This window comes from Macaca thibetana, chromosome 19, assembly GCF_024542745.1.
Source record: "Macaca thibetana thibetana isolate TM-01 chromosome 19, ASM2454274v1, whole genome shotgun sequence".
Lineage (NCBI taxonomy): Eukaryota > Metazoa > Chordata > Mammalia > Primates > Cercopithecidae > Macaca > Macaca thibetana.
In genome coordinates, this window is record NC_065596.1 from 42,461,461 (window position 1) to 42,478,375 (window position 16,915).

Below are 16,915 nucleotides of genomic sequence, written 5' to 3' on the forward strand. Positions count from 1 at the left end.
CCTTGGGACCCTCCAGGCCTCTCCATGCCCCAGCATGAAAGGATTAACCCCAGTTCAATAGGGGGTTTCCCTGACCCAGCTCTGGGGGCCATTGTCCTTCCTGACTGGTGGATGGCCCTGGCAATATTTGATATTTTCCCTGGCTCTGCCCCAGTATCAATCCCTCCACCCATAAGTTCAGAATCCTCAGAGAGGGGTATCCATTTCACAGAACTCCTATGCATCCTTCAAAGCCTACCTTAATGTCACTTCCTTCAGGAGGCCCTCCCAGATTTCTTCACCACCCCCAGAGTGAATACCTCCCTCCCCGCTGCCAGGCTCCCAGGTATCTTGAGCCATTCAGCACACCTTGCTCTGATCCTCATACTCAGGCCCTTCTCCCCCCATAGTGTGTGAGCACCTTGATGCCAGAGACCATCTTCCTCTCATCTTTGCAGCCTGAGTACCAAGGGCCATTTAAGCACAGCGCAGATTTCATGGAGTGGCTGAATGATTTGTTTGTTGTGTGATCACCTGTACTGAGTCAATATCGGTCACCTTCCGTCATGAGCATGCCCCTTGACCCAGATTCCTGCAGGAGCACGCATATAGGGGCCCTGCTGGCTGGGACTGGGGATAGGGGTGGGGTGGGGAGTTCAAGGGAAGGCGAGGTCTAGGATATGAGTCCCAAGGGCGCAGGCTCAGCAAGGCCCGTTCTCATGCTCTCTGGCCCAGGAGGAGTGATTCTCCATCTGGCAGGCCCAACTGCGGTGCTGGGACAGGGACATGAGCAGAGGCCACAGGAGGAGAGAGGGAGGTTGTGGGGGGAGCTCGGGGAAGCCCATGGTAACCGGGCGGGGGGAGGAAAAACAACCACACAGTGTTATTGTTACAGAACCATTAAATACAACTTATACACAAGCTGGGCGGTGTCGGCAGGGCAGGGAGAGTGCGAGAGGGTCAGGGGTGAGCAGTCCGGGCTCGGTCCTGGAGGGGGCTGAGGCTGCCATCGTGGGAGGGGCTGGGCTGGCGGAGGCCGGGCTGCCTGTGGAGGCCTTGAAGCTTTGCCAGCAGCTCCTGGATGAAGTCCTGAGACAGGGCGGGGGAGCTGAGAACATGGGAACATCGCCGGGGCACCCCCTGCCCCTGTCCAGCCCAGTCCCTGACCTGGGCACCTCCTCCTGTTCTCTGATTGTGGGGTTGGGGGAGTTAGGGGCGGAGGCTATAGACATAGAGAGAAAAGTGAGCTGGGAGAAAGACAGAGCTGGGGAAAGAGCAATGGGAGGAATGGAGAGAAAGAGCTAGGAAGACAGATAGAGATCCAAGGAGACAGATAGGGAGTGGGGGAGGGGGAGAAACAGATACAGACAGAAAGAGAGAGACGTGTAGAGATAGAGACAGACAGCGACATAGGGACAGAGAAAGAAACACAGACACGTGGAGACAGGTCCCCAGAGATAGATCCAGGGCGAACAGAAACGCAATGACGTTTGTCCCTCAGAGCTAGTTGGAGAAACATGAATAGTTTTCCCTTTTAAAGCAGGGAAGGAAGTGGGAGGGGTTGGGCCACTCAGCTTCAGGGCCTGGGAAGATGGAGGGCCCCCAGAGGTGGGGAAGGGAGCCTGGGGTGGCAGAGGCAGTGACAGGGGAGAAGGACAGAGGGAGACTGAACCTGAAGGTTGGCGGCCAAAGGACAGGCACAGGAGAGACAGAAACAAGACAGATGGGGGAGGACAGAATGGAGCCCCCTCGGCAGGTTGGGGAGAGGGGGAGAGAGACAAGGAGGAGGACAAAAGATACCCCTGCAGACCAGAAAGAGCTGCAGAGGGTGGGGGAGGGGGTTCCCCAGAGACCCTTCTGCCTGTCCCAGGCACGGTCAGCTTCTTCCTACTCCCCCATCAGAGAACTTGGGGCCAGAACAGGGCCCATAATGAGGGACAGAAAACTCACCTCGACAGGTTTCCCACACGACTTCAGGAGTCCCTAAAACCCCCAACCAAAAACAAAACAAAACAAAACAAAACAGTAAATGACTAACAGCTACTCCCCTCTAGCCCCTTCCCTTTCCCAAAAAGCCCCAGCAGCAAGACAAATGGAAGTCAGACTCCAGGGTGGACTGCCTACCAATCTTCAAGAGAGGAACAGAGCCCAAGGGGCATGTGGAGTGACTCAGGGCAGGGGTGAGTCACTAGATCCAGAGAGGGCGAGAGGGTCACACAGCACTTCTCTCCTCTAAAAAGGCATACACCATAAGCAAGGCCATGGCTGCCAAACTGCCTGGGTTCGATGCCCAGCTCTGCTCCTTCTGAGCTGTGTGACACTGGGCAAGGGATTCAACGTCTCTGGGCCTCATTTTCCTCATGGGGAAAATGGAGCTCACACTAGCGACTGCTTTGGAGGGTTTTGTGAGGGTTAAATGAGTGAATACATGTAAAGCCATCACACCAGTGCCCGGCATCTAGTGAGCACTCAGTAAACATGTGAACTATTGCTATTATTTTTAGGGAGGTGCAAAGTGGGGAGCTGGGGGACACTTCCCCGCCACCTACCTGGATTTTCCGGCTTCTCTCCTCTTCACTCTCTAACTCCAACAATTCATCAATGTTGATCTCGTCGGGCATGTCTGCCTCCTAGAGCCAGGGAGAGAGGGGTGCCTAGGATCGCCTTCCCTCCCTCCCTCGCCTTTGTCCAGGGCTCTGCAGGAGCCCCACCGGCCCCAGGGCCCAGCTGGCGGGTTCTGGAGCATTCATGTGGCAGTCAGGGATGGCACTGCCAAGGCAGGACATCTGGGTGTTGGGGGGGAGGGGTGACAGATGGGCTGATAGAGCCCCAGGGCCCTGTACCAGCCCGATGCCTGGGCGCATGGGCCCCGGGAGCCTCGGGGCTGGCACGGGTCTCTCGCCTTGGCTCCAGTTCCCACAGAGGAACACAGGCCTAGTGGAGTCCTGGAATGTCAGATTCTGGGATTCAGGAGAGGGGCTGGCTTCTGCCCTTTCAAGGAGAAGTCTTAGCACTAGGTGTGGGGGAGGAGAGGCTGGCAGCCAGCAGCCAGCTGGGGCGGCCCCTTCCCCCAGGGGACAGGAAGGGAGGGGACCACTTGGGCCAGCCCCTGGGGGGCCAAAATGCAGCCTGATGAGACCGGAGGGAGGACCACTGAGGCCCCTCAAGGTGGGTGGGTGAGATGAGTCATGAGCTCAACTCAGCTGCTTAGAGCGGGGCGCTTAGTGTGGCCTCTACAGGCAGTGGCCCAAGCGCAGGCTGGCTCAGTCACCCTGCTGGGAACAGGACCCAGCTGTCCCCAGCTGTTGAGGGAGCAAGAGAACCTTGGGGTCATGAATCCTTTCCTCCCCAACCCAAAGTCCGGCTGTCGGCTTCAGGCCTGGGGCTTCAGGGCTGGATGGTCCTGGTTCATGTGTGATGAAGAGGCTTCAGCAAGGGGGTGTGTGAGTCTCTGCCAGGGCTACTGCCTGGTGCCAAGGGCCCGGGGCTGGTTGAGCAGCCAGAGGGACCCGGCATCGTGCAGTGGCTTCATATAGTGGTCTGTGGTCCTGCAGGTGTGAGGTGTGTGGCTCTGGCTTGGGTGCGTGACACATCAGCATGTGTCCACAGTCAGCTGTGGGGCCCACCACCCAAGCATGGCCTCATAGATGACACCTGCCACTAGCAACCAGATTGGTTCACCGGTATGGGCCCAGGTCTGAGTCTGAGAACAGAGGGACTGCATGTCACTGTGGGGGAGGGCCATGCCTTCCACCACTGCTGCGCCATGAAGAGGACTCGTGGGTCCTGTGTACACTGCAGCATACAGATGTCACAGAAGGCCCAGAGCAATGGCTCACACCTGTAATCCTGACATTTGGGGAGCCCAACAAGAGAGAATTACTTGAGCCCAGGAGTTCAAGACCAGCCTGGGCAACATAGCGAGATAGTGAGGCCCGATCTCTTTTTCTTTCTTTTTTTTTTTTTTGAGACAGAGTCTCCTTCTGTCACCCAGGGTGGAGTGCAGTGGCATGATCTCGGCTCACTGCAACCTCAGCCTCCCAAGTTCAAGTGATTCTCCTGCCTCAGCCTCCCTAGTCACTAGATTACAGGTGCCCACCACCATACCCGGCTAATTTTTGTATTTTTAGTAGAGATGGAGTTTCACCATGTTGGCCAGGCTAGTCTCGAACTCCTGACCTCAAGTGATCTGCCCACCTCAGCCTCCCAAAGTTCTGGGATTACAGGTGTGAGACACCGTGCTCGGCCAGTAAGGCCCCACCTCTAAGGAAAAGAAAAAAGAAGTCACTGAAAGTGTGACTTCAAGCAGAAGCTCAAGTGATGACGTACCTGTGTCTGTCATGGAGCTACGGCTTAGGCTCTTGTGTGCCTGTGAACAGCAGTGGGTTCTGCAGTTGTATGTCTGCCTGTTCCTATAGCTTACAGTTTTATGTCTGGGTGTAGTTATAAACTCTGTTGGGCTTTGTTTGTTTTTGAGACACGGTCTCACTCTGTTGCCCAGGCTGGAGTGCAGTGGCGCAATCTTGGTTCACTGCAACCTTGGCCTCCCAGGCTCAAGCAATCCTCCCACCTCAGCCTCCCGAGGAGCTGAGATTACAGGTGTGTGTGTGCCACCATGCCCGGCTATGTTTTAATATTTTTGGTAGAGACAGGTTTTTCCCATGTTGCCCAGGCTGGTCTTGAACTCCTGACGTCAAGCAATCCTCCCGCCCCGGCCTCACAAAGTGCTGGGATTACAGGCGTGAGCCACTGTGCTGGGCCAATTTCTGTTGTTTTATGTCTTTGAGTGGCTGTGGATCAGCGCTTATGCTTGCAGGTGGTCATAGTTTTTTCTTTAGGAGATAGGAAGGGCCTTAACTTGAGTCATTTTGTGTTCCAATGGTGTTGTGCTGTATCTGCCTACGGCTGTGGCCCACGCCGCTGTGTCTGAGGGTGGCTGTGGCTGTAGCACATGTTGAACTGTAGGTGACCCTCCACCAACCGCCACCCCCCCACGCCCGCTTGTGTCCTTGTGGGTTTGTGCATGGCTGTTACTTCTGTGTTGTGTCCGTGAGCTGCTAGAGCTTCCTTCACTGTGCACATCTGTGTCTGCTTTTGCTTCCTTTACCGTGGGTCTCTGTGTGGCTGTATCTCCCCTGTCACTATGTCTATGTTTGGCTTTATGACACCCCCCTTCCCCCACTCTTTCTCCAGATGTGGTGGTTCCAGCTCAACTTAGCCTCCTCCCTCCTCATATGCTAAACTCCTGGCCCTCGCCAGGCATTTGGACACATCTCTGGAGACTCAGGTGTTTGTATGTTGCTCTCGGTGTGTCCACAAGCACAATGCCATAGGGCACGGACAGGGCCAGGCCAGTGAGTGCCCAGCCCTGGGGCACTCGTCCTCTTGTGCAGACCAGGCTGACCGTGCACCAGCGAGTGAGCACCGAGACCCCAAGGGCGTGGGATCTCCGCGCCCGGGCTCCATCTGTCCCCGACCACTCCCGAGCCCTCCCCGGGCTCACCATGCCGCGGTACAGCTCCTCCAGGCGCCCGTCGATCCACTTCTCCACGTCCAGCCGTCGCTGCAGCTCCCGCCGGTCATACTTGACGGTGACGCGCGCGTGCCGCTTCTGCAGCCCCCCGGGACTGCCCCCTGGCCCACGGGCCCGCGACGGAGACTGCAGCTTGCTCAGCACGCGCTTGCCCAGCCGCTGAGCTGCCATCGCGCTGCTGGCCCCAGCCCGGTCCCGCGCTGTGCGCCTTCGCCTAGCGCCCGGGGTGCTTCTTACGGGCCGGGGCGGGGCTGGCCGGGGGTGGGGACTCAGGCTCGCCTGGAGGTCGGCCCCGCCCCGGCCGCCTCGGGCCTCAGTTTCTCCGTCTGCAACGCGAGAGTAGGCCTCTGCGTCGGCTTGAGGCTCGCAGTCGTGCGGGGTTCAGGTATGGGCGGGGACCCAGAACCTCAGGCGGGTCCCTGCGTCGGGGGCTCCGGGGCCTGGATCCCGTGGGGCGGGGGCTCGGGACAGACACTCGGGACCCGGCCTGTCTGCGCCCTCTGGCGGTGGCAGGGGTGGTGCGGGATGGTGGCCTGCGCCACCATCGCTGTAGAAGGTCCAGCAATCACTTGTTCCTTCGTTCATTCATTCACTCATCCATCCATTTGTTCACTCATTCCGTTTAACGAATTTATTTTTTGAATCGGTGTCTCTCTTTGTCGCCCAGGCTGGAGTGCAGTGGCGCGATCTCAGCTCATCGCAATGTCAGCCTCCCAGGTTCAAGCGATTCTCCTGCCTCAGCCTCCGAAGTAGCTGGGATTACAGGGATGCACCACCACACCCAGCTAATTTTTGTATTTTTAGTAGAGACGGGGTTTCGCCATGTTGCCCAGGCTGGTCTCAAACTCTTGACCTCAGGTGATCTGCCTGCCTCCGCCTCCCAAAGTGTGGGGATTATAGGCGTGAGCCACTGCCCCTGGCCCCATTCAACGAATATCTATTAAGTATCCACTCTGTACCAGACACTGCTCTATGCTCCAGGGATACAGCAAGGAACAAAACAGACAAGCCCAGTCCCACGCAGTTGACAGCTGTAGCCGGGACACACGAGAAACACAGTAAGCATGGTATTATACAGTTTATTATCATATAAGTGCTTTGGAGAAATAGAAAGCAGAAAAGGACAAATGGAGTGACGGTAGGGTTGCAATTTTATCGAGGGTGGCCAGGGAAGTCCCTTACTTCAAAATAGTTGTCCCACTTCTAATTATAAGCAGCAAGAATTATACTTTAAAATTTAAATGTGGCTGGGTACAGTGGCTCACGTCTGTAATCCCAGAACTTTGAAAGGCCAAGGCGGGTGGATCACGAGGTCAGGAGTTCAAGACCAGCCTGGCCAACATGCTGAGACCCCATCTCTCTAAAAATACAAAAGTTATCTGGGCGTGGTGGCACGTGCCTGTAATTCCAGCTACTCGGGAGGCTGAGGCAGGAGAATCGCTTCAACCCGGGAGGCGGAGGTTGCGGTGAGCCAAGATAGCACCATTGCACTCCAGCCTGGGCAACAAGAGCGAGACTCTATCTCAAAATAAATAAGTTAAATTAAATACAATAATAATAAATAATTGTTTATTTATTATTGGTGGTTCATGCCTGTAATCCCAGCACTCTGAGAGGCCGAGGTGGGCAGATCACCAGGTCCGGAATTAGAGACCAGCCTGGCCAACATGGTAAAATCCCATCTCTACTAAAAATACAAAAAAAAAAAAAAAATAGCCAGGTGTGGTAGTGTGCACCTGTAATTGCAGCTACTGGGGAGGCTCAGGCAGAAGAATTGCTTGAACCCAGGAGGCGGAAGTTGCGGTGAGCCGAGATGGTGCCACTGCACTCCAGCCTGGGTGACAGAGCAAGACGCCATCTCAAAAAAAAAAAAAAAAAATTTTAGAGACAGGGTCTCACTATGTTGCCTAGGCTGTTCTCCAATTCCTGAGCTCAAGCAATCCTCCCACCTTGGCCTCCCAAGGTGCTAGGATTATAGGCATGAACCACCTCACCCCACCAATCAGCCAAAATGTAAAACTTTTGAGTTTCAAAGAACATCACCAAGAAAGTGAAGAGACAACTCATAGAATGGTAGAAAAAAAATAGCAATCATGTAACTCATAAGGTGTTGGGATGAGCCACCACACCGGGCTGAACTGTACACTTTAAAAAGGTGAATTGGGCCGGGCGCGGTGGCTCAAGCCTGTAATCCCAGCACTTTGGGAGGCCGAGACGGGCGGATCACGAGGTCAGGAGATCGAGACCATCCTGGCTAACACCGTGAAACCCCGTCTCTACTAAAAAATACAAAAAAAAATAGCCGGGCGAGGTGGCGGGCGCCTGTAGTCCCAGCTACTCAGGAGGCTGAGGCAGGAGAATGGCGCAAACCCAGGAGGCAGAGCTTGCAGTGAGCTGAGATCCGGCCACTGCACTCCAGCCTGGGCGACAGAGCGAGACTCCGTCTCAAAAAAAAAAAAAAAAAAAAAGGTGAATTGGGCTGGGCACAGTGACTCATGCCTGTAATCCCAGCACTTTGGGAGGCCGAGGCGGGTGGATCATGCGAGGTCAAGAGTTACAGACCAACCTGGCTAACATGGTGAAACCCTGTCTCTACTAAAAATACAAAAATTAGCTGGGCATGGTGGCATATGCCTGTAATCCCAGCTACTTGGGAGGCTGAGGCAGGAGAATTGCTTGAACCCAGGAGGGGGATGTTGCAGTGAGCCGAGATCACACCATCGCACTCCAGCCTGGGCAACAAGAGTGAAACTCCATCTGTAAATAAATAAATAAATAAATAAATAAATAAAAAAGGATGAGTTGTATGATATGTGAGTTATCTCTCAATAAAGCTGGGTTTTTGTTTGTTTGTTTTTTGAGATAGAGTCTCACACTGTTGGCGAGGCTGGAGTACAATGGCACAATCTCAGCTCACTGCAACCTCTGCCTCCTGGGGCAAGCAATTCTCCTGCCTCAGCCTCCCCAGTAGCTGGGATTACAGGGGTGTGCCACCATGCCTGGCTAATTTTTGTATTTTTAGTAGAGACGGGGTTTCACCATGTTGGCCAGGCTGGTCTTGAACTCCTGACCTCAGGTAATCCACCCACCTCGGCCTTCCAAAGTGCTGGGATTTCAGGCGTGAGCCACCGTGCCAGGCCTCAATAAAGCTTTTTATTTATTTTTTTTTTTTGAGGCAGAGTCTCGCTCTGTCTGCGGTGGCCGGATCTCAGCTCACTGCAAGCTCCGCCTCCCAGGTTTACACCATTCTCCTGCCTCAGTCTCTGGAGTAGCTGGGACTACAGACACCCACCACCTCGCCCGGCTAGTTTTTTGTATTTTTTAGTAGAGACGTGTTAGCCAGGATGGTCTCGATCTCCTGATCTCGTGATCCACCCATCTCGGCCTCCCAAAGTGCTGGGATTACAGGCTTGAGCCACCGCACCCAGTCAAGCTCTTTTATTTCTAAATTAAAAACAGGCCAGGTTGCCGGGCGCGGTGGCTCAAGCCTGTAATCCTAGCACTTTGGGAGGCCGAGACGGGCGGATCACAAGGTCAGCAGATCGAGACCATCCTGGTTAACACGGTGAAACCCCGTCTCTACTAAAAAATACAAAAAACTAGCCGGGCGAGGTGGCAGGCGCCTGTAGTCCCAGCTACTCGGGAGGCTGAGCCAGGAGAATGGCGTCAACCCGGGAGGCGGAGCTTGCAGTGAGCTGAGATCTGGCCACTGCACTCCAGCCTGGGCGACAGAGCTAGACTCGGACTCAAAAAAAAAAAAACAGGCCAGGCGCCATGGCTCACGTCTGTAATCCCAGCACTTTGGGAGGCTGAGGTGAGTGGATCATCTGAGGTCAGGAATTTGAGACCAGTCTGGCCAACATGGCGAACCCCTGTCTCTACTAAAAATGCAAAACAATTAGCCAAGCATGGTGGTGCACCCCTGTAATCCCAGCTATTCGGGAGGCTGAGGTGGGAGAATTGCTTGAACCTGGGAGGCAGAGGCTGCAGTGAGCTGAGCTCGCACCATCACACTCCAGCCTGGGCGACAGAGCAAGACCCCATCTCTAAAAAAATAAAAATAAAAAACAACTATCCATAGCTCCCCATGGCCCTCAGTCTAAAGGACAAACTCTTTGGTTTAGCAGTCCCAGCTCTGCCAGGGACAGTCCCATTTCAGTACCTTTCACTCCCAGTTCCCTCTACCAAGAAAGTTCTTCCCTAGAACATCAGCAGGGCTCACTCCTTCACCTCCCTCCAATGTCACTGTTCAGTGAGGTCTTCCCTGGCCACGCTATTTCACGCTGCAACTCTCGTGCCCCTCACCCAGCTCTGTTTGATACATAACACTTACCACTTTCTAACATTTGAGATATATTTTTTTTCTTTTTTCTTTTTTTTTTTTTTTTTGAGACGGAGTCTGGCTCTGTCGCCCAGGCTGGAGTGCAGTGGCCGGATCTCAGCTCACTGCAAGCTCCGCCTCCCGGGTTCACGCCATTCTCCTGCCTCAGCCTCCCGAGTAGCTGGGACTACAGGCGCCCGCCACCTCGCCCGGCTAGTTTTTTGTATTTTTTTAGTAGAGACGGGGTTTCACCGTGTTAGCCAGGATGGTCTCGATCTCCTGACCTCGTGATCCGCCCGTCTCGGCCTCCCAAAGTCCTGGGATTACAGGCTTGAGCCACCGCGCCCGGCCTCTTTTTTTTTTTTTGAGATGGAGTCTCACTCTGTCGCCCCAGGCTGGAGTGCAGTATTGTGATCTCGGCTCACTGCAACCTCTGTCTCCCGGGTTCAAGAGACTCTCCTGCTTCAGGCTCCTGAGTAGCTGGGACTACAGTTGTGTACCACTGCGTCTGCTTACTTTTTATATTTTCAGTAGAGACGGGGTTTCACTATGTTGGTCAGGCTGGTCTCGAACTCCTGACTTCAGATGATCTGCCCATCTTGGCCTCCCAAAGTGCTGGAATTACAGGCATGTGCCACCACAACCGGCCTCTAACATTATATATAATGTACTCATTTAATGTATTGTCTATGCCAGGTGTGGTGGCTCACGCCTGTAAACTCAACACTATAGGAGGCTGAGGCAGGAGGAGCAATTACATCCAGGAGTTCAAGACCAGCTTGGACAACACAGTGAGACCTTATCTCTACAAAAAAAAAAAAAAAGCCAGGTGCAGTGGTGCGTGCTTGTAGACCCATTTACTCTGGAGGCTGAGTTGGGAGAATCACTTGAGCCCAGGAGATGAAGGATGCAGTGAACTGTGATCGCACCACTGCACTCCAGCCTGGGTGATAGAGTGAGACCCTGTCTCAAAAAGAAAAATGTCATATTTTCTGTTCTGTGCAGTGACAGAAAAAAAAATTATTGTCTGTTTTCCAACTAGTAGCATACCAAAGGCGGGGGGACAGGAGTGGTCTACTTTGGATACAGGCAAAAAGAAGGTGCACTATCTGTAGAGAATTTAAAAACAAAAAAAACTGACCAAGGCTGGACATGGTGGCTCACACCTGTAATCATAGCACTTCGGGAGGCCAAGGCAGGCAGATCACCTGAGGTCAGGAGTTCAAGACCAGCCTGGCCAACATGGTGAAACCCTGTCTCCATAAAAATAGAAAAATTAGTCAGGTGTGGTGGCGCACGCCTGTAATCCCGGCTACTTGGGAGACTGAGGCAGAAGAATCGCTTGAGCCCAGGAGGTGGAGGTTGCGGTGAGCCGAGATCGTGCCATTGCACTGCAGCCTGGGCCACAGAGTGAGACTCCGTTTCAAAAACAAACAAAACAAAACTGACCAAAAGTTGGTCTGGTTTTTATTTTCCTTTGCATTGACATTTCTAAACAGTGTCAATGATAAAATAGTCTTCCCCAGGGAAGAAACAGAAACAAAAACCTTTTGGTGGCCTGCTTTCTAAACAATTGATGCAATACAAAACAGGGGGGAAAGAAAAACAATTGATGCAATTACTGTCAAGTTTGTTTTTTTTTTTTTTTTTTTTTTGAGACGGAGTCTCACTCAGTTGCCCAGGCTGGAGTGCAGTGGTGCGATCTTGGCTCACTGCAAGCTCCACCTCCCGGGTTCACGCCATACTCCTGCCTCAGCCTCCCAAGTAGCTGGGACTACAGGCGCCTGCCGCGATGCCTGGCTAATTTTTTGAATTTTTAGTAGAAACGGGGTTTCACCGTGTTAGCCAGGATGGTCTCGATCTTCTGACCTCGTGATCCGCCCGCCTCGGCCTCCCAAAGTGCTAGGATTACAGGCTTGAGCCGCTGCGCCCAGCCTTTGTTTCATTTTTTGTGATGGAGTTTCGCTCTTGTTGCCTGGGCTGGAGTGCAATGGCACGATCTCAGCTCACTGCAACCTCCACCTCCCAGGTTCAAGCAATTCTCCTGCCTCAGCCTCCCGAGTAGCGTGGATTACAGGCATCTGCCACCACACCCGACTAATTTTATATTTTTAGTAGAGACAGGGTTTCCCATGTTGGTCAGGCTGGTCTTGAACTCCCAACCTCGGGTGATCCGCCCACCTCGGCCTCCCAAAGTGCTGGGATTACAAGCGTGAGCCACCACACCTGGTCTACTGTCAAGTTTCTCTTTTTTGTTTTGTTTTGTTTTTGTTGTTGTTGTTTTAGACGGAGTCTCGCTCTGTCGCCCAGGCTGGAGTGCAGTGGCACAATATCGGCTCACTGAAAACTCCGCCTCCCGGGTTCAAGCGATTCTCCTGCCTCAGCCTCCCAAGTGGCTGGGGCTACAGGCACACGTCATCATGCCCAGCTAATTTTCGTATTTTTAGTAGAGACAGGGTTTCACTATGTTGGCCAGGCTGGTCTTGAACTCCTGACCTCGTGATCTGCCCACCTTGGCCTCCCAAAGTGCTGAGATTACAGGTGTGAGCCTCCCCCGGCCTTTTCTTTTTTTTTTTTTTTTTTTTTTTTTTTTTTTTTTAGAACGAGTCTCGCGCTGTTGCTCAGGCTGGAGTGCAGTGGCGCAATATTGGCTCACTGCAAACTCCGCTTCCGGGGTTCAAGCGATTCTCCTGCCTCAGCCTCCTGGGTAGTTGGGACTACATGGGCCGCCACCACACCCAGCTAATCTTTTGTATTTTTTTTTAGTAGAGACGGGGTTTCACAGTGTTAGCCAAGATGGTCTCCATCTACTGACCTCGTGATCCGCCTGCCTTGGTCTCCTCCCAAAGTGCTGGGATTACAGGCATGAGCCACCGCGCCCGGCCCTCCTTTTGAGTTTTTGTGTTTAAAGCTCAAAACTGGACGGAAACCCCATCTCTACAAAAAATACAAAAATTAGCTGGGTGTGGTGGCGGGTGCCTGTAATCCCAGCTACTCAGGAGGCTGAGACGGGAGAATTGCTTGAACCCGGAAGGGGGAGGCTGCAGTGAGAGCTGAGATCCCACCACTGCATTCCAGCCTGGGCAACAAGCAAAACTGTCTCAAAATAAAATAAAATGAAAGAAAGAAGAGGCCTGTGCCTTCTTCCAAGCCTCAACGGCTCAGCACATACTTCTCTGTTTTCATGCTCAAGCCTGGGTTTAGTGGGTCTGAGTGGCAGTGGGAGATTCAAGTGCTGGGAGAGACCTTTGGCCTCATATTCAGACTCCACCTTGAGTCCCATGACCTCACTGCGAGGTGAGACTTCCACTGTTTAAGGTAAACACCATTTTGAGAACTCAGTTATCAAAATGTATTATTATGCTACCAGGGAGGCTGACAAGTGGGAGTGGCCCTGGCTCCTGAACACACTATTCTCTTTCCTGCCTGAAGACCTCTGCATTTGCCGTTCCTGATGCTTGGAGTGTTTGTCCCTTGGCCTTTATCATCCTTCAGAGTTCATTATCAAAGCCAGCCCTTACAGAGCCCTTCCTCCACCACCCAATTCAAACGATCTCATTATTTTCCATCCCAGCTCCCGATTCATTTTCTGCATAGCACTGTTAAAGTGTTTTCAGGCCTGGTGTGGTGATTCATGCCTGTAATACAACATTATTGGAGGATGAGACAGGAGGATCCCTTGAAACCAGGAGTTTGAGACCACCTTGGGCAACATAGCAAGACCCGTGTCTCCACAAAAAATTTAAAAATCAGCTGGGTGTCGTGGCTCACATCTGTAGTCCCAGCTACTTGGAAGGCTGAGGTAGGAGGATCCCTTGAGCCCGGGAGGTCAACGCTGCAGTAAGCCAAGATCATGCCATTGCACTCCAGCCTGGGCAACAAGAACAAAACTCCATCTCAAAAAAAAGAAAGAAAGAATAAAAAAAGTGTTTTCAATAATAATGCATTTATTTTGATTACCTTGTTGGCTGTCCTCTACTCGTGTGCCTGCCCCACTCCATTCCCCTTTCTAGAGTCAGCTCACGTAACTCCTCTTCCAGGAAGCCCTCTTTGACTCCCAGGCTTGGTCAGGTGTCTCCTCTGGGATTCCCCAGGGGCTTCCTTTCTCTCAATTCTGATGCTGCCTGTGCTAAGTATTTGTCTCCATATCTGTCCTGAGAACCTTGGAGCCAGGGCCCGGGGCTGTTGTTTTTGCATGGGCCTATCACCTCCTCCAAGAAGCCCTCCTTGGCCCTCTCTCAGGCTGGATGGGAAAGCTGCCTGGGCTCCCATCATGCCCTGGTTTTCTAGCGTCCCAGCCTCTGATCCCTCAGCTTGGCCTTCCCCATCACAGCTTTCATCACTTTGCGCTAAGCTTCCGCTATCACTACTCTGGGCCGTTCCTGCTCGGTGACTCAGGGACCAGTCTGGCACGGCCACCGCTGGGTCCCCAGCATTAAGCCCCGGAGCATGAGCCCAGTGAACTTTGAATTCAGGAAGGAATTCACAGGAAAGCTGCGGGGAGGCGGGCAGAAAACCACAGGCTTCCAAGAAACGCGTGTCTGCCGCCCCCTCCTCCCACCCTGAGACCAGTCCAATGGCGAAGGCCCTCCTCGGACTTCGTCACCAAGCCCACGGGAAGGGTGAAAGGTGCTCAGCGAGCAGGCGTCCCAACCCGCCAGGTTCTGTTGGAGACCAGGCTCGCGCAAGTCCCGCCTCTTCCCCCGGCACCAGGGGCGGACCCAGGTGCGCCCAGGGCGGGGGAGTGGCCGCGCAGGTGCCGGCCCTTTGCGCCTGCGCCCTGCTCGCCCTGCCTAGCCAGGTGCGCCCCGCCCCCTGCCTGCCCTGCCACCTTCGGAAGCCGCTTCCAAAGGCGTTCGCCATTGGCTCTGGCGACCCCCGTGCGTTGGGAGGTGTAGCGGGGCTCTGAACGCGCGGAGGACCGTTGAGTGTCGCAGGCGGCGAAGGTGCGAGGAGCAGACCCAGGCATCGCGTGCCGAGAAGGCCGGGTGTCCCCGCACCGAAGGTCCGGAAAGGCGACTTCCGGGGGCTTCGGCACCTGGCGGACCCTCTCGGAGCGCCGGCACCTGAACGCGAGGCGCTCCAGTGCGCGTGCGCGGCGAGGGGCTTCCCGCACCTGATCGCGAGACCCCAACGGCTGGAGGCTTGTGGCGTCGCCTGCGCGTCTCGGCGGAGCGGGCAATGGCGCAGCTGTGCGGGCTGAGGCGGGGCCGGGCGCTTCTCGCCCTGCTGGGATCGCTGCTCCTCTCTGGGGTCCTGGCGGCCGACCGAGAACGCAGCATCCACGGTGAGGGCCGGGCGGGGAGGCTGGAGGCGGGGCGCAGGGGGCAGGGGCTCGGGGGCCAATGGGGGTCTGAGCAGGGAGAAAGTGGCGGGGGAGGAAACTGGGGGCGACTTGATGGCGTTCAGCGGGTGTGGTGGAACCAGCCCTGGAGGATTGAGCCTTGAGATGAGGTTTGGGAGCCCTCGAGAGCGAAGACGGGCGGAGGAGCGAGGGTTAGGAGAGTTTCCTTCGGGTGAAGGAAGAGTCTAAGGGTATTGACCAAGAAGGCGTGGCACTGTTCCTTCCTGTGGCAGGAGCGGGGTGAGCAGCCGCACTAAAGACCTGCCTCCTCCTGGCGGTGGAATGTACCATGGCCAAAGCCCAGGGAGAGGCCAGGCCTGTGAGAGGGTGGGGGTTGGATTGGTGATCTGGTGGCCGTTTTAGACTAAGGGAAGAAGACCACCTCACCCCTGCCTCTTTGGAGATTGGACGAGAGCCTCCCCCGAAGTTTTTGTAGTTGAGTTGCACTAGGTGCCTGAGAAGGAGGGAGCAAGAAAGGAAACAAGCGTTGGGGAAGAGGAGGCTCTGCTAAGGCGCGAGAGAGTATTGGCAGCTGGAGTTGGGTTCTTTGAATTGGTCCTTAGAAGTCGGTGGCGAATAAGGTGATTTAAACCTCTACACTCTTAAGGAAGTATGGTCTGAAAGGTCTCTTTGAACAAGTGTTGTTATAACCTTAACTGCTTCAGACAAGCACCAGCGGGTTTTGAAAAGAGCTCTCTTGAAAGAATTCATTGATTCAGCAAAACTTAACTGAGGCCCTGCTACGAGTCAGGCACTGGCGCTGGTGATAACAGTTAACTCAGACGAGCTGGGTTCCTGCATTCACAGAGCTAATATTCTAGTGGGAGAGGCAGAGCTAGTGAAGGTTTATTTTATTTTATTTTTTTGATAGAATAAAATAAAATTATGAGTCTCGCTTTGTCACCCAGGCTGGAGTGCGGTGGCCCGATCTCGGCTCACTGCAAGCTGCGCCTCCCAGGTTCACGCCATTCTCCTGCCTCAGCCTCCGAGTAGCTGGGACTACAGGCGCGCACCACTACGCCCGGCTAATTTTTTGTATTTTTAGTAGAGACGGGGTTTCACCGTGTTAGCCAGGATGGTCTCGATCTCCTGACCTCGTGATCCGCCCGCCTCGGCCTCCCAAAGTGCTGGGATTACAGGCGTGAGCCACCGCGCCGCGATATGGAAGGTTTAAAAAGCACTTGCCATGAGATTAAGTTACTGAGAATTAAATGAACCAGGTGAAGTACACCAACAGGGGGACTAAGATGTTGGGGGTGGCTTTAGCTCAGGTGGTCGGTGGAGGTCTCTGTGAGGAGGGTGACATCTGAGCTCTAACATGAAGAATGAGGAGGCAGTAGCCATACAGAGACCTGGGGGACCAGTGTCCAGTTGCAGGCAATAGAGTACAAAGGCCTTGAAGCTGGAACAAGCTTGGTTGGGTTCAGGGAAAAGACAGAACCAGCCTGGCGTGAAGGAGGCGGGGACTGGAGGAGGATGGGAGGTGGGAGAGGTAGGCTGCAGCCAGATGGCCTAGGGCTTTATAGGCAGATACTGGGTGGAAAGAGAAAGCAGTCTGGATTCAGGACTAGATCTGTTAAAAAACAAAGGGCAAGGCTGTGCGCGGTGGCTCACACCTGTAATTCCTGCACTTTGGAAGGCCAAGGTGGGCGGATCACTTGAGGTCAGGAGTTCGAGACCAGCCTGGCCAACATGGTGAAACCCGTCTCTACTACAAAATACAAAAAAATTAGCCGGG

General features: G+C 54.1%; 2 protein-coding genes across 52 annotated transcripts in view; one reads left to right on the forward strand and one right to left on the reverse strand.

Moving 5' to 3' along the window:
- Positions 1-16,915, forward strand: part of SPINT2 (serine peptidase inhibitor, Kunitz type 2) — a 230,800-nt gene that overhangs the window by 181,245 nt on the left and 32,640 nt on the right. Inside the window, exon 2 of one of the 2 annotated variants that reach the window (XM_050769301.1) lies at positions 14,969-15,120. In XM_050769301.1, the coding sequence (XP_050625258.1) occupies positions 15,015-15,120 (106 nt within the window). In that variant the 5' untranslated portion in view covers positions 14,969-15,014. Of the gene's footprint in view, positions 1-14,708; positions 15,121-16,915 lie in introns of those variants that run through there. The other variant, XM_050769299.1, reaches the window with a different exon arrangement.
- The window catches only part of YIF1B (Yip1 interacting factor homolog B, membrane trafficking protein), a 287,798-nt gene continuing 271,745 nt past the window's right edge, over positions 863-16,915 (reverse strand). For 49 of the 50 annotated variants that reach the window (XM_050769167.1, XM_050769168.1, XM_050769137.1 and 46 more), the window contains 4 exons: positions 5,483-5,718; positions 2,529-2,609; positions 1,930-1,962; positions 863-1,068 (listed from right to left, as the gene is read on the reverse strand). In XM_050769167.1, coding sequence (XP_050625124.1) covers positions 940-1,068; positions 1,930-1,962; positions 2,529-2,609; positions 5,483-5,683 — 444 coding nt within the window. In that variant the 5' untranslated portion in view covers positions 5,684-5,718 and the 3' untranslated portion in view covers positions 863-939. Of the gene's footprint in view, positions 1,069-1,929; positions 1,963-2,528; positions 2,610-5,482; positions 5,719-14,533; positions 14,538-16,915 lie in introns of those variants that run through there. The other variant, XM_050769186.1, reaches the window with a different exon arrangement.